Source organism: Helianthus annuus, chromosome 5 (assembly GCF_002127325.2).
Source record: "Helianthus annuus cultivar XRQ/B chromosome 5, HanXRQr2.0-SUNRISE, whole genome shotgun sequence".
In the NCBI taxonomy this organism is placed as follows: Eukaryota; Viridiplantae; Streptophyta; class Magnoliopsida; order Asterales; family Asteraceae; genus Helianthus; species Helianthus annuus.
The window spans coordinates 131,560,985-131,584,674 of record NC_035437.2 but is presented as its reverse complement, the minus strand read 5'-3'; the positions used below and the strand labels follow the sequence as shown (position 1 = coordinate 131,584,674).

Below are 23,690 nucleotides of genomic sequence, written 5' to 3'. Positions count from 1 at the left end.
TATTAATAATTAAAATATAATAATATCGAAAATACTAAAATTTGAACCTTGTTAAATTTTGTAGATGGCCGCTAACAATATTACCCAAAACCGTCCGTAACCCATCACTAAAAACAATCATTGAAAAGGATCGTTTCAACCATAACACTTTATGGATTGATATCGAAACTTAAGAATTGTTCTCAAGTAAGAAAAGATATCCTATGTGTTAAACGATCCTTATCCCGATGAAAATCTTATGGAAGATAAGGATGCCTATAACGATTGGATTAAGTATATCGAGGATACTATGCAAACCTCTTGCTTCATGTTAGGAATTAATTTTCCTGAGATTCAAAAGGATTTTGAACATCATGAACATACGACATGATTACCCAATTATAGGAAATGTTCCTATAGGTAGAATGCTTCAAAACAGTTCGGGCGCTTCATGCATGTCGAATGGAGAAAACCCGATCGGTCTCATCCTATGTCTTTAAGATGAAAAGCCACATTGATCGCCTCGAAAGGATCAATATGGGTAAAATGGCTTTATCCATTCTAATGATCAATAAGGATGGCAACAAGAAAGGGCATCACCCCAACACCAAAGCAAGTGTTGCAAATGGTAACGAGAAATTCAAAGGGAAAAAGAAAAGAAAGATTAAAGCGAAACCACCGAAACCAAAATATAAGAAGGCAAAGGTTGGCACGAACGATCCATACTTTGAGTATGGAGAGATAGGACATTTAAATAGGAATTGTCCAACCTATCTCATGGAGTTGAAAAACAAGAGGGATGCTAGGCAAACCTCAGGTACAATCTTTATGATACATATTGACATTAATGTTATTTCTTCTAACACATGGGTATTAGATATCGGATGTGGAACTTATGTTTACAATTTGTTGCAAAAGGTTCAAAAGAAATAAACATTACAAGGAAGGAGACTATGTTTTGAAACTTCCAAATGGTTTGGAAATTGTTTTAAAATGTTTTGAGTGCTCCTAGTTTGACTAGGAACATTATTCAAGTTTCCCTTATAAGAAAATATGGTTTTGATTTAAAGTTTGTAAACAATGACATTTATATTTCGATGAATGACATGTTTTACTTTAAAGCTAACCTTTCAAATGGTATTGATGAATTGGTTCATAATAATACGTCATTTGATAGTTCAATGTACCAAGCAATCACCAAGAAACTCAAAATGGATTTGAGTGAGACCTATCTCTGGCATTATCGCCTTGGTCATATAAACAGATGTCGCATCTAAACACTTCGAAAGAATTGTCTTTTGGAGACAAGTGAAGTTGGTTCATTTGATACATGTGAATCTTGTTTACAAGGTAAAATGACCAAGTAATCCCTTAAAGGGAAGGCGCAAAATATTTATTAGGTATCATACATTCGGAAGTATGTGATCCTTTTAAGCCAATGACTAGGAATGGTGAAAGATACTTCATTACTTTTACCGACAACTATAGTAGTTATGGTTATGTGTACTTGACACTAAGATGAAGTTTTGAAACATTCAAAATCTTCAAAATGTGAAGTACAAAATCAACTCAATCAAAGTTCTTCGTTCCGATAGAGGAGGAATCGAACTCTATTTGGATATGGTTCGATCTATGATGGCTAGGGGCGCATTATCTCTATCATTTTGGGGTTACGCTTTGCTCTCCGTGGCTCGTATATTAAATATGGCCCAAACCAAGAAAGTGGATAAGACACCTTTTGAAATATGGCATGGAAGGGCTCCATCATTATCATATTTAAAGGTATGAGGTCGTGAATTTTATGTGAAGCAATACACCTCAAATAAATTAGAAATATGATCCACTAAGTGTATCTTTGTAGGATATCCTAAAAATGGTATAGGATATTATTTCTACAATCCAACAGAGCAAAAGGCATTTGTTGCTCGAAAGGCTGAGTTTTTAGAAGCTAAGTTCCTTGTGGAAGGAATTAGTAGAACAGTGGAACTTGATAAGGATCGAGAACCACAAGCCGATACACGTTTGGTTAATACTAGCACTCAAAAAGAGGTTGTTGAAAACGATCAAGCGGTTGATCAATACACACAAAAACGTTCATAGATCTGATAGAATTAGTAGTCCACCTAAAAGATATGGATCTTTCATGGATGGATGCTAAGTGGGGTAGATTCGGGTGAACCTACCATGATGCAATGTCAAAATCCGATTTTGACAAATGGCTTGAAGCCATGAACGTAGAGATGCAATCCATGTATGACAACCAAGTATGGAAATTGGTTGTAGCACCTCTTAATTCCAAAGTAGTTGGAAATAAGTGGGTTTTCAAAAAGAAAACAGATATGCATGGAAACTTGGATACTTATAATGGGAGACTTGTAGCAAAAGGCTTCACTTAAACTCAAAGGGTTGATTATGATGAGACCTTTTCACCTGTGGCAATGCTAAAGTCAATTAGGATATTATTTGCCATACCTACATAATATGATTATGAGATTTGGCAAATGGATGTCAAAATGGCTTTCCTTAATAGATATCTTGAGGAAGATGTCTATATGGTTCAGCCTGAAGGTTTTGTCGATCCAAAACATCCTAACAAAGTATGTAAGTTAAAGAAATCAATCTATGGATTGAAACAAGCATGTAGAAGCTGAAATCACCGTTTTGATGAAGAGATTAGGGAATATGGATTCATCAAGAATGTTGATAAGGCTTGTGTATAAGAAGGCTGGTGGGAGCATTTTACTTTCTTAGTATTGCATGTCGATGACATTCTACTATTTGGAAATGACATTCCAACCATGGAAGGTGTAAAAACCTAGCTTAGAAGTTGTTCTTCCATTAAGGATCTTGGTGAAGTCGCCTATATTTTGGGAACAAAGATCTATAGGGATAGATCGAGGCGCTTGATAGGTTTAAACTAAAGTGCATACATTGACAAAGTCTTGAAAGGTTCAAGATAGAGAGCTCTATGAAAGGTTCGGTACCTATTCAAGAGGGGACAATATTGAGTGTGTCTCAATGTCCAAGCTCAAAGGATGAGCAAGAAAGAATGAAAGGAATCCCATATGCGTCTGCTATAGGATCCGTAATGTTTGCAATGATATGCACTAGACCGGACATGTCATGCGCTTTAAGCATGACGAGAAGATACTAGCGAGTAACGTTCATTGGGTGACTGTTAAAATATATATTGAAATACCTTAGAAGGACTAAGGATATATTTCTAATATATGGCTCTGGCAAACAAAAACTCGTTGTAAAGGGTTACAGGGATGCGAGTTTCGGAATTCATTGTAAAGGGTTACAAGGATACGAGTTTCCAAACTGATCGAGATGATTTTCGGTCACAATCAGGGTAGCATTGTCCACTACAGAATCAGAATACATCGCCGTTTCGTTGATTGAGATAATTCATATGGATCTGCCACTTGAATTATTGCCGATCTAGGGGTAGTCCCTACCATTCAGGACCCCTAGAAATCTTTGTGATAACGATGGTGCGATTGCTTAAATCAAGGAACCTCGTGTACATCGAAAGACTAGGCACATTGAGCGGAGTTTCAACTACATAAGGGATGAAGTTGAAAAAGGAAAAGATATGTATTCGCAAAGTTCACACTGATCAAAATACTGCGGATCCACTCACGAAGCTCCTTGAACAGGCAAAGCATGAAGGGTCATACTTGTGCCTTGGGACTTCGATATTCTAGTGATTGGATTTGATCTATTTTGTATTTGGATATTGGAACAATTGTTATTATAACTCTTTATGGTATGTTGAGTTATGTTCCATTTTAGCATGTTTAAATCCGTGAATAAGTTACTTATTCTAAATGTCCGTAGTCGATCATACTTGTGGGAACAAGTGGGAATTTCAGGCTGTTGTAGCAAACCTGACGGCTTCTGATGTTCAGCTTTGACTTGCGCACACGTCAAGCATTTAGCTACATAGGCGGCTATAGACTTCTTTAAGCCTATCCACCAATAATTTTCCTTTAAGTCCTGGTACATCTTATCAGCTCTAGGATGAATGGAATATTTGAAACTATGGGCACCCTGGAGGATAACTTCCCGAAGTCCTCCATAAACAGGAACCCATATTCTTCCATTTAATCTCAGGATTCCGTCCTTGCCATAGGATAACTATTCTTCAGTTACTCCTAACTTTTCCTCAGGATAGTTAGCTTCTAATACAGCTTCCTTCTACGCAGCTAACAACCTTTCATTCAAGCTATTCTTGATTTCAATGCTCTTGGCATTGATTCTTATCGGCTTCACTCTTTCCTTTCTACTTAAGGCATCAGCGACTACATTCGCCTTGCCTGGATGGTATCTTATTTCACAGTCATAATCATTCAAAGTTTCCATCCAACGTCGCTGCCTCATATTTAAATCCTTCTGATTGAACAGATGCTGAAGGCTTTTGTGATCAGAATAGATCACACACTTAGTTCCATACAGGTAATGCCTCCAAAGCTTTAGTGCAAATACAATGGCACCCAGCTCCAAGTCATGGGTGGTGTAGTTCTTCTCGTGCACCTTCAACTGACGTGAAGCATAGGCAATGACTTTGCCTTTCTGCATTAACACACAACCCATACCGGTGTGTGATGCATCACAATAAACTACAAACTCATCAATTCCTTCAGGTAACGTCAACACTGGAGCGTTGCTCAACTTCTGCTTCAAAATATCAAAAGATTCTTGCTGCTTAGGCCCCCAATCAAACTTGCTATTCTTGCGAGTGAGAAGAGTCAGGGGTGCTGCAATTCTTGAGAAGTTTTCAATAAAGCGTCTGTAGTATCCTGCCAATCCTAGGAAGCTGCGAATCTCCGTAGGCGTCTTCGGCTCTTGCCAGTTCATAATAGCTTCAATCTTTGCGGGATCCACTTGGATACCACGCTCACTAACAACATGTCCAAGAAATTGGACTTCACGAAGCCAAAATTCACACTTTGAAAATTTGGCATAGAGCTTTTCTTATTGAAGCAGCTTCAGAATGCAACGGAGATGCTTCTCGTGGTCAGCTTGGCTTTTCAAGTAGATGAGGATGTCATCGATGAAGACGATGACAAATTTATCTAGATAAGGCTTGCAGACGCGATTCATGAGATCCATGAATGCGGCAGGTGCATTAGTGAGCCCAAAAGACATCACTAGGAACTCGTAATGACCATAAGGAGTTCTAAATGAAGTTTTGTGTACATCTTCATCTTTAACCTTCAACTGATGATAGCCTGACCTCAGATCAATCTTGGAAAAGTAGCTTGCTCCTTGTAGCTGATCGAACAGATCGTCAATCCTGGGCAAAGGATACCTATTCTTGATAGTGACATTATTAAGCTCACGGTAATCAATGCATAAACGCATCGAACCATCCTTTTTCTTGACAAACAAGATTGGTGCTCCCCATGGAGACGAACTAGGTCTAATGAATCCTTTGGCTAGCAAATCATCTAGTTGTGTCCTTAATTCCTTCATCTCTGTTGGTGCCAACCTATAAGGTGCTCTCGCAACAGGTGCTGCTCCAGGGATGATGTCAATCCTGAATTCCACTTGCCTATCTGGTGGCAAACCAGGTAGTTCTTCCGGGAAAACTTCAGGGTATTCAGAAATGACTGGTATATCTTCAATCTTGGGCTTCTTCTTATCTACGGTTACTTGTGCCATATAAATGACACAACCCTTCTTTAGACATCTGATGCCTTGAGCATAGACACTTGCTCAGGCAGTCCATGTTGGGTATCTCCCTGAATGGTAAGTGGCTCACCAGACGGAGTCTTGATCACCACTTGCTTCTTGTTTCACACAATCTGGGCTTGGTTATGCGATAACCAATCCATGCCTATCACTATATCAAAACCGGCTAGCTTAAACGGAAGTAAAGACAAAGGAAAAGAATGGTTCCTAATAGATATGACACATCCATCTAATACAGTTGATGCGGTTTCTATGGTTCCGTCAGCTAATTCCACTTCATACTTCACACTTAAGGCTTTAACAGGCATTTTCAACAACTCACAAAACTTATTATCTACAAAAGATTTATCTGCTCCAGAATCCTACAACACTCTTGCGTAGATATCATTAATAAGAAAAGTACCTGTTATGACATTATCATTTTGGATTGCCTCATGTGCGTTCATCTGAAAGACCCTGGCATTGGTCTTCTTCCCTTCTTCAGCTTTCTTTGCAGCTTTTGGGCAATTTGTCTTAATGTGCCCTTTTTCATTGCAACTGTAGCATGTTGCATCCTTCAGCTTCTTGCAGTCTAGGGTCTTATGCTCAGAAGATTTGCAAATCCCACATGGCCTTGGCTGAGACTGGGATTTTGAGTCATATCTGCACTTCCCAAAATGATGTTTCTTACAGACCTTACACTTAGGCTTATCTCCAGACTGATGCCCATCCTTCTTGGATCCAGACCCCTTCTTGTGGTCATTGTTTCCCTTGTGCTTCTTGTCTGACCGTCGTGAATTGTCATCATCACGCTTCCTTTTCTCTGCATCCGTGTTCCTCAGCGATCTCTGTTTGACCGCGTCCAGTGTGAGGGACAAGCGTATATCAGCTGCGGACCTAAATGTAGCTGGCCGAGAGGCTTTCACACTCGACTTGATCTCTGGGGCCAAACCACCAATGAAACGAGCTATTCTCTTGGGTTCCGGGGTCACAAGATCAGGAACCAACCTTGACATTGTATTAAAGCTCGTAAGGTAGGCTTGACAATCCAGGTTCTTCATAACCAGAGATAAGAAATCAGCTTCAATCTTTTCAAAATCATGCTGAGGGCAGTAGTTCTCCTTGATTAATGTCACAAATTGTTCCCAAGACATGTTGTACAATGGGATTTTCCCTGTAGCTTGGATCAAAGACTTCCACCAAGCTAATGCCTCACCCTTAAAAGACTGAGATACGAACTTCACAATGTCTCTTTCAGCACATCCACTAATATCTACCACCGTGTCCATCTCATCCAACCATGTCATACAATACACTGCCCCTTTCTCCCCAGTGAAATCCCGGGGTTTACAAGAAACAAAATATTTATAAGTACAACCTTTAGCACGTGGTTCTTGGTCTAGCACAATTCTCTTGGATGGAATGTTGTGCTGGTTTGAGGAATGTTGGACATCCTCTTTTTGGGGCTTAGGTTGGGTAGAGTGTGGTTTGCTGTGGGCTTCAAAATGTGTCTTAGGCTTGGAATGCGGAGTGGATAGGGTCCTACTTCGAGTCCCGCTATATTCACTATATTGCCGTTCCATAGCTTTTGCAACAGCTTTATCAACTAGTGCTTGCAGTTCTACACCAGTCATCTGTATCTTAGCATTCTCGTGGTTTTCCACCGGATGACTATTTACCTCATCCGACCCGGCCATGTAGCTTCAATTGCTACATATAAAAATAATGGGCAAGGTTTATTTAGAAGCTTTTTATAGTATTTTATGATTTATTAACCATGGTTTTAATAGCCATTTTTGGTTAATTTATATATTCAGGACCTTTATTATAATCCTATATTATAATTTAATAATAGCATAGAAAGTCTAGTCACATAGAAAGTTTTAATTTAGAAACCAAGACTTTTACGAAGTCAAGGTATTAAGGTTTGAATCCAAGTTCATTACCTTTTTCTAGACAGGGAGTTGTAGGCTACTACTGTCTTTAGTCCCAAGGACGTTAGTTATAGCCCGTAGGCACTTTATCCTTAAGGGATGGTTATGTAATTAAAGGAATTTCAAAATAACCCAATAAAAGGATGACCTATGTGATTTTATCGCATCACAGTTTGTCATGAATGTTAACATTCTTTCAGATGTTAACAAGAGTTGGAATCTTTTGTGTAGGTTCTACCATCTTGGCCATGTCTGCAATGACATATAGACTAGGTTTTACCTTTAAGATTCTTTTAATAATTAACGTAGAACAGTCCTAAATTGAGATGTTAATATAGATCTGAATCTAAATATGGAACTACCATCTTGGCCCTGTCTTATGATGACACGTGGCTAGGTCTTGTCCTTTCTAGATTTTGTCATTTTATTATATTGGTAAATCTTTTAATAGAAATGTTATATTCATTTATTTTATATTTTATGCACATGCACATGACAATAATAAACAACAATGAAAATTTAAATTAAACTATCTCATTAATTATTTAAACAAATACATTTTTGCCCTAAACGGGACTTCTACAAAATAATATGCCTACGCAGGGGCCAAACAACAAACAAACCCACGCAGGGGTCAACAGAAAAACATGCCCACGTAGGGGCAGAATACAAAAAGACAAGCCCACGTAGGGGTTGAGTACAGAAACAAAAAGTCCACGCAGGGACTTGATTACAACTAAATAAAATAAATAAACAAAGGTCTTTTAATGACCCCTTCTTTTGGACTTCCCCTTGATCAGGTCTGATAACCCCTTGAAGAAGCCTCGAGTGTTACTGAGCTCCGTCTGAATATCCCGCTCACATTTGTCCAATCTATCCAGAACCTCTTGTTGACGTTCCAGCGGGATTAGTTGCGGTTGCGGCGGCTGGTGATGTAGTGGTTGAGGAGGTGGCGGGTGCTGGTACACATAAGGTGGGTACCTAGTGGTCCAAGGACCACCATAGGGCCCTTCAGGGTGACGAGCATTGTAGTCCCACGCCTCCTAGTACGGGTCCACATTGGCATAGTTGTAGCTGTTGTGGCCCGGTAGCTTGAACGGGTTATATGCCGTTGAACCGGCATATGCAGGGATTGGGTTATCAAAACCCAATGGTGGTGCCACAGGCGCAGAGTTTGTCTCCGAGACGGGGTTTGATGGTCCCCCCATCTGCGGGTCTTCTTCTTCTTGGAGTGGCGGATAGTGGCTGCCACTCGAGGGCTGAGGAGTACTGATGCGGACTCCTCCTCGCACGGACGTCCGCGCGTTTGATCTTCTCCGCCTCGGTGGTTCCGGAGGCGGTTGCTGTACTGGTGGTGGTGGTGGCGGAGTAACTGCCACAAATCGAGAATCCACTGAAGGATCCTGATGTTGTTGCTGCTGCTGCTGGTGGTACGGAGACGAGTGCTCAGAGGGTGTAAAATACCACTCGATCTGGTTGAACCTCGCCTTGTAGCTATCCGGACCACGGTAAGGCGATCCATGGAAAGGGGACCCATCCGAGATCTCGATGGGATGGTTTGGGGTCCCGGTTGCAGGCTCCACGAGATCCGTATCCTCATCCATGTCGTTGCCACCCGAAAAGTGATCTTCGGGTCCTAGTGGGTTGAAACCCATGGGTTCTTGAATGTAATTAGCCGGGTTGAACCAGCTCTGAAAGGCGGGAGTGGGGTCGCTGAAAGAGTGGTGCGAGTTTGATCGCAGAAGAGGTATGAAAGATGCTTAGGGGTTGTTGGGCTCGTTTTCGGACTGCAGCTCGGGTTCAACATAAGTCCTCCATGGCTCCTCCCGGGTTCAACATAAGTCCTCCATAGCTCCTGAGGACTCGTGCTCATAGTGATTGAGGGTGTATGCCGGTGAGAAGGCCCGACTTCGTGGTCATGGCCCGTTACTGGGGCCTTGCCTCTTCCTCCTATATGTCGTGGCGGCATCGTTAACCTGTCAACATAAACAAAGATAACAACAAGAGCATATATAAAATAAAAGACAAAAATAAAACAAAACTAAATTTGTCCAATATTCTTTGTCTAGACTCGGAACTCGAGGAATGTGCATTTGTATAACTAAGATTAAACACAAAAGGCTAGTGTTTAATTCCCTCAGTGTTGGCACAGATACCAACCTGTCACACCCCTATTTTCCACGTGTCACCGGTGGGCCCGGTGGGAGTAACGTGACGTAGTTGATATAATCATAGTCAAACAACACAATATTTAAATGCACAGCGGAAGCAAAAAGATAGATTTATTTCAACCAAATAAAATTGTAATATCAAGTATCACAACAGTTGAAACAGATCCACAGGTGGATCAAAAGAAAAGGAAACTTGTTCAACAGATTTAATTTGCATCCAAGCTTGCGAGACTCTAAATGATGCTAAGGAGAGGCCAGCCTATTACGCATAGTACCTGCACTTAACCTTTTTGGAAAAATAGGTCAGTTTACACTGGTAAATACAATTTAACTGACTCATTTTGAAAAGGTTTAAAATTTATTTGAATGCACATGGCATAAAAAGATTTATATAACTTGAGATAATTATTGGAATATAAACATGTAAAAGATTTACATGTTTCTTATGCGTTCAGTAGCCCGAGTCTACACCGAGTTAAATATCAATAGACACACCACATGATATAATCCCGCAACGATTTAACCCAAAACCGGTGGTTATACCTTAATATTTATTTATGCTCAACGGGTGTACGCCTACACCCGCATGCTTAGGTCGTGGCCATTTCGTAAAATGATGCCAAGGATATCCAGGACATGGTCATTAACCCCCCAAAGGCTTTAAGCAAACAAAACAATTTTAACGGGTCATTTCAATGATTTAACCTACATTTGATTAAAGATTCAATGCCCGACCAATCAGTATTTTATATACCGTACCCCAAGCCCGTATAGGGAAAATAAGTTAAAAGTATTTACCTGAGCAAGTATAGTCACAACAAGCAAGTGCAAATAGCTTTTACCGGGTCTCCTATTCTGGAACGAAGGTTTATAATAACCTATTAGAATCCTAACGGGTCTTTAATTTAGCCTAAGCTTAGACCGGTTAGTTTTAAAGAAAGAATACGGTTTAACGCATGATTAAGCAAGGACCATCTTAGAATGTGGTTTTGACCCGACAAGCTTGTATGCTTGTTTAATATGGGTAACTTAAACACATTCCGGATTTTGAGACAAAAATGATATGGTTTGACACGTTTAGGCTAATATGTGTAAACTAGTTACGTAAGCCGATCCGAATGCAAAAAGTGCGTAACGAGTAACCATAAGAGTCATATACAAGTTTCCTAAGTTAATATGCCTTAAATATGTTGTGACATCAGTAATATGTCTTCTATTATCTCCAAAATGATTTTAAACCCAAACTATGCCCCGTTAGGGCATTTTGGTTATTTTAAAGGTTATAAAAGAGTTTAAATAATAACCTGAGTTACGGGTCCGATTAAATCAATAAATATACTTAATTTGATAAGTCATATCAGTAGGGTATCATATACATATATGAAATTTATTAAATTTAACCATACTATGCACCGTAGGGGCATTTTGGTAATTTCACATAAGCCTAAAAGGCCAAAATTGGAAATCTGAGTTTTAGACTTTTGTCTACTGTTATGATATTAAATATTTACTGAAAATATCAGTAGGCATCAACCTTTATATATATAAACTAGTCTTGATACAACTATGCGTTAAAAACGCTTAAAAAGGCGATTTGGAGCCATTTCCGGGTTTTGTATAGAAAGCTGATATTTTTAATATTCCAGAAGGCTCAAAATAATTTATTTAACATATTGAATCAGTAGAAAAAGGTTTGGGGTCAATAGGATTTATAAAACTCATTTTATAGCTCAAAAGGGCAAAACCGGCATTAACCGAAATAAGCTTAGAATTCTAAGTTATGCTCAGCCTAAAAATAATTAAAAATATCTAAAAATCCCAAAATATTATTTCATATCAGTAGGTATAAAATTTGGTATCAAAAATTGGGTTTAGATAAGCTATATGCTAATTATGCCAGTAATTCACAAAAAGCTTTCTAATTACGCTAATGAGCATAACTCCTAATCTAGACCTCAAACTGATATCAAATTTTGGGTACAAGTTTATAAATCAGTAGAAAATGTTCCTACTCTTTTACTTTTTCAAAAACCACATTTCAAGGTGGAAAGGGCATATTAGTCAACATTTAGGCAATTAACGGAAACTAGCATAAAAATTAGACAACTATTGAACCAAGCCGTATAATCACAGAGGGTTATACTAACATGTAATTAGGTCCGAAAGAATCTCTAAGGCAATCCTAAACTTGGCTTAAACGGGTCAAAACTGAAAGTCAAAATATAAGTCAAACTATGCGACTTTCGGTCCCAAACCAAGCCTAAACTGAAAATTGTAGGGTTGAACATGTTTAGATATGTTCTTATATTAATTACCAAGTTATATGAATGATAAAACAGGTTGCATGAACCCTACATTGCTAATTATGCCTTAATTTGAATTTAAACTTTCTGTTGACTTTTTAAGATCATGTTTGACCCGACAATTGGCCTAGTTAGATTAGAAATCAAAGGATACCCTTTTAAGGGTTTGTTACCCACATAATTACCTACTCAAAGGTATTTTTAATTCTAGATTTGACTGGATAATTATTGATTAATCTCGAAGTCAAACCTTAATTACGACGGTTTGACTTTTAGCTAATTAACTAAGCTAAACTAAATTAAAAAGGATTAAGGACACTTACAAGAGTCCTAAGTATGCTTAAGGATCCTAAGAAGGCTTGTTGCTGATCAGAGAAGCTCCAGAGAAGTCTTGAATAATTTTCCAAGTGAGCAAGTGAGAATGTCACAACTTGTTCTTCTTATATAGTGAACCAAATTCCTTAGGATGATGCCAAACAACTCTACCATTGTCATGAGATCCTCCCAGGTGTCCCTATGATGCTAAAAACCAGTTACAAGACCTCTGATTTTTGAAAACCACTCATATAAGGCGGTGGAGCAGGCTGAACATGCAGCTGTCCATTTTTGCTGCCAGCGACAGCCTTACAAACTGTAAGCGATTCCCTTGCGGTCCGTAAGCTTATCTTTACGGACCGTAAGCCTTAGCTCTTACGGCCCGTAACCGATGACCAGAGACGAAATTTTTGCAAACTCTTAGGCGTTGTCCTTATATTTCTTACAAGTCCGAATCTTGTGCTTCTTTTCAGTAAAGGGGACCAAGTTTTCAGCCCTTGCATGCCTTGCATGTACTTACACAACTTTGGCTCTTTGTGGAAGGTTTTAAAATGTCAGAAATACCGAGAATTCACATTGGATCCTTATGGAGGTTTGGTCATGCATTTTAATTTGAGTTCAATTCTTTTAAATCAAGAATTTTAATTCATGAATGTTGTAGTAACATTTTAAAGAACCAAATTTCCTTATAAAATGGAATTTATTTATTTAGGACAACCGGCTAGATACATCAGATATTTATCATAACGATTTAAGGTCTTGGGATTTATAACTTGGGTCGTTCAGAGGTATTTTAATAACATGACGCCCTTTTTAAATCCTACCATACATCCTTTATTTGATCCGGGTTCCTGACACGTGTCTTTATTTCACTGGGTATGATTTTACGGGGTGTTACAATTTGTATGTGTTATATACATATATTTTAAATACCAAATGTTTTTGGACTTATTTTTATTCTATGCATAAAATGTTATTTGTTCCATTAATAGAGGTTATAAAATATAAAATATTTTATACATATATTTGCATACCTTTCATATAGATGAAAATGTACATTTGCCTATATGGATATAATATAATCATATGGAATAATATTTTCATAGAGTTATCATGAATATCTTGTTTTTAGTTATTCTATCTAAACATGTTTTATGTATGCTAAAATATTATATTTTAACAAAGTTAGTATAATTACACGTTTTGTCAAGACTTTGACAAAAATATAGATTTAAGTCTAGTAAAATTTTGGGTTATATCATAAATCATAAAACATACTACTTGTATCAAATAATATTTTATATTATGATATTTTAGTGATATCACACCTAAGGGTGTTATCTTATATCTTTGATTAAAATATTAAGGTTAATATTATAATATTATTATAATTTATTTTGAATTGTATTCACATAAACATATGGGTATGCTATATTTATCACAAAATTTTAATATTTTATGAATATATTCCTTTTATATTTATAGCATAACCTGCTGTAAGAAAAAAATATATAGGGGTTACATATCCTGAAAATTTAAATGACGTAAAATCATCTAGGTATAATACATATTATTTTGGGTGGGGTTCGGCTACAAAGTCTATTTTTCCTACAAAGTGTACAAAGTCATAAAAAACCACAATTTCAACCATAAAACACACTCAAAACCCACAAATAACAGTGTGAAGATCACTAAAACACAATATCCAAACCCTAACATTCCATAAAAACTTCAAACACAGCATCGTAGAAATATGAATATAAAACACAACATGATGATCATCATAAAACACCCTGATGTTAGTCATTCGAAAATCAAAGCCTTATCATCCAAAACACAACACAAAACCCACAAATATGACATTCTAGTAATCTTTACTTTTTTATTTGTGGGGTTTGAGTGTGCGTTATGGCTGAAATTGTTGTGTTTTATGACTTAGTACACTTTGTAGAAAAAATGGACTTTGTAGCCAACTCCCACCCTATTTTAATATTTATATTATGATATTTTTCAAAGTATTATATCTGAATTGTGTCATCTTATATTAATATGAAGATATTAATGTTACCATCGTAATATTATTATAGTGTTATAAAATTCATATTGCATTATGTTCATACACATATATATGGATATGATATATATATATATATATATATATATATAGTGTGAGGTTCATTGGGGAACACTTAAAAAGTGGGGAACAGCGGGGAACCGACTCAAACGAACTCCGATTGGACTCATTTCAGTTGCGTTGGAACCGGCTCGTCGAACCCTAACTAGGATCTTTTAACCCTGAACCCTAAATCATAACCCCTAAACCCTAAATATATTAGGGTTTGGCTTTTAGGGTTTTTCTTTAGGGTTTAGCTTTAGGGTTTAGCTTTAGGGTTTAGATTTAGTGTTTAGGGTTTAGCTTTAGGGTTTAGGGTTTAGCTTTAGGGTTTAGCTTTAGGGTTTAGCTTAGGGTTTAGCCTTTAGGGTTTAGTTTTTAGGGTTTATAGTTTAGATTGTACGGTTTATCTTAGGTTTTAGCCTTATTTTTTTAGCTTTAGGGTTTAGAGTTTAGGAGTTAGGATTTAGGGTTTAGGGTTAAAAGATCTTAGTTAGGGTTCGACGAGCCGGTTCCAACGCCGCTGGAATGAGTTCAATCGGAGTTCGTTTGAGCCGGTTCCCCGCTGTTCCCCAATTTTTAAGTGTTCCCCAATGAACCTTCCCCTATATATATATATATATATATATATATATATATATATATATATATATATATATATATATATATATATATATATGTCACACCCCGGCCGCGTTAAAACAACAAAACCGCGGCGGAAACGCCGGGGAGTGAATTGCGACAAAATTATTGTTTCAACAACCATGGTAATTAAAGTTATGTATTATTAAGATTAAAGTTTACATTGTCTTTTAGTTCAAACTAAAACAACATAATAACTGTCTTTTAAGTCACTAAGGCCCGAGTCCGCCTAAGTGAAGCACAATCAACATCATGCATTAGCACCTGAAAACACATGTAAAAATAGGTACGTCAGCATAAAAATGCCTGTGAGATACATAGGTTTTGTTTATGCAGGATTCACGACTTGTGGTTTGAAAAGTGTTTAACAAAAATGTAGTCATGAACCTTGTAAAATGTTTTCGTTTAAGAAATCATATGAAAATCGATATGAAAATCAAATGATGATGAAAGGACAATGCATGGTTAAATGAATAACCAAGTAAAAGTGAATTCGTATAAAAATGTATACTTTGTAAAACAATCTCATGTTCTTGTAAAAATGTTTCATGTCTTGCCCAAGTGGTTTAGATAACGCAGCAATGTATAATACAATAAAAGCACTTATATATAGGAAGTACCAGCGGCGTATCCACCATGCTTTTATCATATAACACATAGCCCCGTTACATAAATCACTTATCAATAAGAAACCAAAATGTCTTGTTCAATGTCAAAAATGTTTATGTATAAACCATGTCCAATGTCGTGTGTAACATGTATCATATATATCAAAATGAAATGCATAGCAAGTAGCAAGTACCTACTTAAGCTATGTGATGATGTTAATGTGAAACAAATGTCGTGTATGGTGAATAACAAGTAATTACTCAACCCCATAGTAAAATGTACAAAACAAGGTTTTTGAATAAACCTAAGTTTAAATCAAATGTTATGCTTTGCAGAAAAACAATGCCTTATGATTACAAACATTTATGCAGTGATGTTAATTGCATACATTCAAGCCTTGCGACTGTGGCGACAAACCTTTAAACAAATTAAAGGTTTATCTAAGTTATGTAGTTGGATTCTGTCATTCCCAACTTCCAAACAAACCTAGGAAGTCAGAAACGGGAGTTGTCAATTCCTATGGTACCATTACATACTACCGAGCGGCGTGATCAATGTTAATGAATGTATTATTGTCCTGATTATACACACCAAATGTCATAACCAATGTAGCATGTGAAAACCATGTACTAGGAATGCTAAGTAAACATGCCTAGTAGAAATGTTCATGTAAAACAATGTGATAGCATGCTCAGTAACATACATAGCAGAAATGTCATGTAAAACAATGTGTACATATGCTAAGTAAACATATGCAACAAATGTGTAATAAATCAATGCGCTAGCATGCTTGACATACATAGCAAAACACGATTGAAAGCATGTACTATAAGTGTACTAGGTGAAACTAGCATGTTTATGTCATAAAAGCATGAAATGCACGAAAGTAACATGTATGTACATGTGTATCACCCCAAAATATTTGAAAACGGTAAAAGAGGGGAACTATGTACTCACTTGGGATTGCCTAATAGTCTTGAGAATAAGACCAAATAAGGCTCCAAGGATCACAAATCAACCAGCACCTAGTATAGGTAACTATGTTAATAAACATATCCTAAATCGGGAGATACGATAGAATGAGGTTTGATATGTTTATAATTACACATATTTTTCGTATCAAATTCCTTACATTCTTATGATTTTGGATGTGGTTTTCTCGCGATTTGGATACTTAATTGTTTAAATTATGGATTTGCAGGAATTGATGATGAACCTGCTAATTTCGCGGTGAAAACGGAAGAAAAATGGTGCAGCGAAAGGAACACGGAAAGACGTGTCGGAAAAGCAAGAAAAAAATAAAATAATGTTGTACAGGACCCTTTACGGACCGTAAGACCAGGTCTTTACGGTCCGCAAGCGAGTCGGACCGCAAGCCTTTCACCATACGGTCCGTAAGCGAGTCGGTTTTCGCAAAAAAAATTATAAATCAAGGCAGCCGACTATGGTTTATTCATTCACGCAACACAGGCGGCATTGGAGCATTCTTGGACGATTGTGAGGCATCTTGAAGCTGTGCAAGAGTCTTGGAAGCTTTCGGTTCGAGTTTGGAGCGTTTCGGGTTCGTTAAACATTAGTTTTTCGGTTTCTTTTCGTCTTGAACTATGAATTCAGTTGTTTCCAGACTTTGTTCAGTTGTTTTATTGAATATTATGAGTAGCTAAACTTCACAACTACCTAGGTTTTGATGAACTAGATGATTGTAATGCATATTTGACATGATTTCGGTTATTTGATGTGATTTACATAATCTTTCTTTGATATTGATATTGATCTTGATATTGCATGTTGGTATATTTTGATTGTTATTAGTCAATAAATTCAGTGGTTTAGGCACGAAGAAATTCCCCCTAGACTTAGGATTTAATTTAATTCGGTTATCTTAGGATTTTCGGGTTGAATGTTGTGTTGAGAAATTGACCAAGTTGATTAATAATTAAAATCACGATATTAAAACTTGCATCCTCATCTTGTGACTCGAAAGACGATTAGGGTGAGCTAGGTTATTAGCTAATTATTGGTGGGTAGATTGGGTGACCGATAGCTCGGGCTCGTTTATTGCATCGTAATTAGGGTTTCCTAGGATTTTAATTATCAAAGTTGGGTTTGCTTTGCGATTGTGGGATTCTCTCTCAACATTATTGTCTCTGAGGTCAAAAGGATTCTATTTTCGTAGGATTTGGTATTGATAGCTCGAGCCTGTTCGTTCTAGCACTTCACATTTAGTCTTGCTTTCTCGTTTGGGACATCTCTAGCGGGGGGTCAATCGAGGGAAATAGATATTTAACCGTCATCATTGTCACGTTAGCATTGCATGATTCTAGGGATTCGACACCTAGGTAGCCTTTATCTCATATATATTTGATCACAATTTGTGCACGTGTTTGCTTCGTTTGCTTGTTTTGTTTCCTATGTTTTCTTGCTTATTTTAGCTGTTAGTTAATTATTCAAAATCACTCAAAACAAATCTAAAAATTTGACTACTTATTCGATAGAGGTTCAGTATCTAGAGTTTGCATATAGTGTCCACGGATCGATATCCGGTCTTGCCATCTACACTACACTGCGACCGGTGCACTTGCCGATTGTGTGTGGTTTAGGTTGTGATTCCATTTTTAAAACTTGTTCGAATTTAATATACACATTTTCACACATCAAGTTTTTGGCGCCGTTGCCGGGGACACTGGCACTTTAGAGAACGACCCGAGTCGTCTATTTAGTTGTTTATTTGCTTTCATAGATTTTCATTACCTTTAGGTGCCTTTTGCTTGCAATTTGTGCCTTTAGGGTTAGATTTCCTTTAGTCTTTGTTTAAGTAGTTTTCTTCATTGTATGCACCACACTCGTTCACAGGGGCCACCTTTATTTGCTGCTTCGTCTGAGCCCGAGCGAGATTTCCACGAGCGCCTTCGCATTTCCCGAGCTAGTCAGGTACACACTTCATCTTCTGCTTCTACTATGGGTGACAACGAAGCCCCAGCTAGGAGAGTCGTCGCAGACTACGCCAGGCCGAATGCAGCCAATGCTCGTTCCAGCATTACCCGACCCGCTATCGGGGTTAATCGCTGGCAGATTCCACCCCAGATCATCACGATGGTTACGAACACCATCCAATTCCATGGACTACCTTCTGAGGACCCGAATGTCCATCTCTCGCGCTTTTCAGCTATCTGCGATACGTTCCAGGAGCAAGGTGTCACCGAGGATGCCTGCAAGCTGCGCCTATTTCCATTCTCGCTGGCTGACCGCGCCCATGCTTGGTTGGAATCCCTTCCTGCGGGATCCATTACTACTTGGGCCGGTATGAAAGAAAAATTCTTAAGTAAGTATTTCCCTCCTTCCAAAACCGCTCGTCTGAGGAGCATGATCCAAGAGTTTCGTCAAAAGGAGGGAGATTCATTCTACGAGACATGGGAGCGTTTCAAGGAGTTATTACTCAAGTGTCCTCATCACAGATTTGAGGATTGGGCTTTAGTTGAGAGGTTCTATCATGGAGTGACGCCCACTACGAGGAATATGCTGAACACTACTGCCGGTGGCAATCTTCTGACCGCCAAGACACCTGATGAGTGCATGGATATGTTCGAGGATATAGCGATGAGTAGCTACGAGTTTCCTGAGTCTAGAGATTCATCCACTACACATAGAGGAGTGCACAAGGTCGATGAGGTCACCAGGATGCAAGCACAGATTGATGCTTTGAAGCAGCAGGTGAGTGATATGAAGGTACAGAAGGAGCAGCTATGCGAGATATGCACTGGTAGGCATGACACGACCGCGTGTCCTATTGCCCCTACTGAGACACCAGAGCAGGTAGAGTTTGTGGGAAATCGAAATCAGGGAAATTTTGGGGAGCGTTACAATTCGAATTGGAGGAACCACCCGAATTTCAGTTGGAAGAACAACCAGCCACCGGGGTTTCAGCAGCGTCAGAACTTGTTTTAGGACGCAGGAGCAGGATCGAGTTCGGGTACGAATAAAAGCCCCACGTTGGAGGAGATGATGAGGCAGAACCAGGAGACAATGAAGAAGCATCAAGAGACCCTGGTTCAGTAGACACAGTTACTGACTCAATTCATGACCAGAGAGGAGGCACGACATCAGGAGAACCAATCGCGATTCTTGGAGCATGAGACTTTCATGAAGAATCAGAGCATGGCTTTCCAGAATCTTGAGATGACTGTAGGTGTGATGTCAGAGAAGTTGAGTCAGAGACCCCCTGGTGGTCTCCCTAGTAGCACTGAGGGTAATCCAAATGCCACTGCAAAGGCTGTTACTACGAGGAGTGGTCGAGGAGCTGTAGAGGTCGAGCCGGTAGTCGATGAGGACCCGGAGGTCGACGAGGTGATTGAGATGGAGACCCCTGCTGGCAAAGTGCACCCTAGGCTGCGCCCAGCAAGTACAGCACAGTCCAGCGGGTCTCTAGTAGAGAAGAAGGATGCAGAGAAGGAGCCGATGAGGGTGTACAAGCCGACACTCCCTCACCCTGGTAGGTTAGTGAAGGGTAAGGACGCGGAGCAGTATGGTCGTTTCATGGAGATGCTGAAGAAGTTACACGTGAACATCCCGCTCGTCGAGGCTTTGGCGAAGATGCCAAAGTATGCGAAGTTTTTGAAGGATATTCTTACGAATAAGAAGAAACTAGAGGATCTTTCGACTGTCACCCTGAGTGAGGAGTGTTCTGCTGTCGTGCAGAACAAGCTGCCAAAGAAAATGACTGATCCTGGTAGCTTTACCATCCCATGTCTGATTGGGAATCTTACTGTCAGTAATGCGCTTGCTGACCTAGGTGCTAGCATAAATCTCATGCCCTATTCCATTTTCGCTAAGCTTGACCTAGGAGAGCCTTCCCCTACGCGCATGAGTATTCAGCTCGCCGATCGATCGGTGAAGTTTCCTAGGGGCATCGTGGAGAACATGTTGGTGAAGGTCGACAAATTCGTGTTTCCAGTTGACTTCGTCATCCTTGACATGGACGAGGACTCTGAGGTCCCACTGATATTAGGTCGTCCATTCCTTGCCACGACACGAGCACTCATTGACGTGTACGACGGCAAGTTGACTCTTCGAGTAGATGAGGATGAGGTCACATTCGACATTCAGCGTTCTATGAGGCATACCCAGCAGCATGATGACACTCTATACTTTATCGATACTTTTATGTCACATGTGGGTGGCCTTCTCAGTGAGATTTATGGGAGAGATGCGTCTGATACGCATGATGCTAGTGTGGATGATCAGGGGAGTGAGGTCACTGAGTTAGATGTTGAGCAGGACCCTCTGTTGCAGGCTACCGAGCCTTCCCCTAGATTCGAGGTGTTTGAGGTTATCGAGGAGGAGGAGATTCCGAAGGAGAGACCGTCTGTTGAGGCACCCCCGCCCCTGGAGTTGAAGGAGTTGCCGTCTCATCTGGAGTACGCATTCTTGGGCGAGGGATCGCAGTTACCCGTCATCATTTCTGCTGGATTGACGGAGGAGGAGAAGAAGAAGCTGATGAGTGTTTTGAGAGAGCACAAGCAGGCTATTGCGTGGAAGCTGATGGACATCAAGGGTATTAACCCTTCGTTTTGCACGCACAGGATTTTGATGGAAGAGGAGTTCAAGCCGATGGTTCAGCCTCAGAGAAGGCTAAACTCTAATATGCAAGAGGTTGTGAAGAAAGAGGTGATTAAGTTGCTGGATGCAGGACTGATTTACCCGATTTCGGACTCTGCATGGGTGAGTCCCGTCCAGGTGGTCCCCAAGAAGGGGGGTATGACAGTGGTCGTCAACGATAGGAATGAGTTGATACCCACCCGGACCGTCACCGGCTGGCGAGTTTGAATAGATTATCGCAGACTCATGATGCCACACGCAAGGATCACTTTCCTTTGCCATTCATGCTGGAGCGACTGTCAGGACAGCAGTTCTATTGCTTTCTTGATGGATTCTCAGGTTATTTCCAGATCCCTATTGCACCAGAGGATCAGGAAAAGACCACATTTACATGCCCTTTTGGCACCTTCGCGTATCGACGCATGCCATTTGGGTTATGTAACGCTCCAGCCACATTTCAGCGCTGTATGGTGGCGATCTTTCACGAGTTGATCGAGGACTCCATGGAGGTGTTCATGGATGACTTTTCTGTATTTGGGAGTTCCTTCGATCACTGTCTGCGTAATCTCGAGCGTGTGCTTACTCGATGTGAGGAGACGAACCTAATGCTTAACTAGGAGAAGTGTCATTTTATGGTTCGAGAGGGGATTGTGATAGGGCACAAGATTTCACAGGCGGGGCTTGAGGTTGATCAAGCCAAGGTTGATGTTATATCCAAGCTCCCGCCGCCTACTTCTGTGAAATCGATTCGGAGTTTCTTGGGTCATGCGGGATTCTACCGCCGTTTCATCCGCGACTTTTTGAAGATTGCTCGCCCGATGACCCAGCTGCTAGAGAAAGATAGGCCGTTCTGTTCGACGATGAGTGTTTGAGGGCCTTCGAGTTTATTAGGGAGAGGTTAGTGACTGCTCGCATTCTGATTGCTCCCGATTGGAGCCTCCCATTTGAGATCATGTGCGATGCCAGCGACTTTGCTGTTGGGGCCGTTCTAGGGCAGCGTAGGGAGAAACACTTTCATCCCATTTACTACGCTAGCAAGACCCTAAACGACGCCCAAGAAAATTACACCACGACGGAGAAGGAGTTGCTGGCAGTCGTATTCGCGTGCGACAAATTCCGTTCCTATCTTGTGCTGTCAAAGACTATTATTTTCACGGATCATGCGGCTCTTCGGTACTTGTTTGCGAAGAAGGATGCGAAGCCTAGGCTTATTCGATGGATTTTGCTGCTTCAGGAGTTTGATCTAGAGATTAGGGACAAAAAGGGGGCTGTGAACGTTGCTGCTGATCATCTGTCGAGATTAGAGAGCCCCGAGATAGAGAAGACTCGGGAGGACAGGATTGGGGATGATTTTCCCCATGAGGCGTTGATGTTTTTGAAAGCCCACGAGGAAGGCTTTCCCTGGTTCGCCGATCTGGCGAATTACTTGTCTACAGGTGACCTTGTGGAGGGCATGATGTATCAGCAAAAGAAGAAATTCTTTGCGGATGTCAAGCACTACATTTGGGAGGATCCGTACTTGTTTAGGATCGGTGCGGACCAGGTTATTAGGAGATGCGTGTTTGGGTCCGAGTCGCGCAGCATTATGCGACATTGTCATGAGGGACCGACTGGTGGCCATTATGGTGCTGCTTATGCTGCCAAACGTGTGTTTGATGCGGGTTTTTATTGGCCGACCATCTTTAGGGACGCACATGAGTTTGTGCGAAGTTGTGATGCCTGTCAGAGGACAGGAAATATCTCATCCCGTAATGAGATGCCCCAAAACCCCATTCAGGTGGTTGAGGTCTTTGATATTTGGGGTATCGATTTCATGGGTCCGTTCCCCATGTCGAGGGGGAACCGATACATCCTAGTCGTAGTGGATTATGTTTCTAAGTGGGTGGAGGCAGAGGCCTTGCCTACGAATGACACGAGGGTTGTTGTGAGATTCTTGAGGAGGTTGTTTGCTAGGTTTGGGACACCGAAGTCCTTGATATCTGATCGAGGCACCCACTTCTGCAATTCACAGATGGAGAAGGTCTTGAAACGCTATGGGGTCACCCATCGGCTTTCGACGGCCTATCATCCACAAACAAGTGGGCAGGTGGAAAATTCGAATAGGGGGATTAAGAGGATCTTGGAGAAAACTGTCGGAAACAGTCGTATTGATTGGTCCGAGAAGTTAGATGACGCTCTGTGGGCTTTCCGTACTGCTTATAGGACGCCTATTGGGACCACACCCTTTAGGATAGTTTATGGGAAAGTGTGTCATCTACCGGTGGAGCTAGAGCATCGAGCATACTGGGCATTGAAGGCAGTCAATCTTGACTTGCCAGCTGCGGGCAAGAACCGGTTTCTTCAACTTCAC

At 40.1% G+C, this 23,690-nt stretch overlaps 1 protein-coding gene and 1 non-coding gene across 2 annotated transcripts; one reads left to right on the top strand and one right to left on the bottom strand.

Annotated features, from left to right (window-relative positions):
• Positions 1-19,096: 19,096 nt before the first annotated feature.
• LOC118492632 lies at positions 19,097-19,203 on the bottom strand. The gene has a single exon (XR_004894637.1). It is a non-coding gene; the product is annotated as a small nucleolar RNA R71 (small nucleolar RNA).
• Positions 19,204-19,822: 619 nt separating this feature from the next.
• LOC110943611 lies at positions 19,823-21,568 on the top strand. The gene has a single exon (XM_022185348.1). The coding sequence runs from the start codon at positions 19,823-19,825 to the stop codon at positions 21,566-21,568; it is 1,746 nt and encodes a 581-aa protein (XP_022041040.1).
• Positions 21,569-23,690: the final 2,122 nt, after the last annotated feature.

Bases quoted from the DNA above. Each gene is read 5' to 3' on its own strand.
- LOC110943611 (XM_022185348.1), top strand. From the start codon at position 19,823: ATGACCAGAGAGGAGGCACGACATCAGGAGAACCAATCGCGATTCTTG.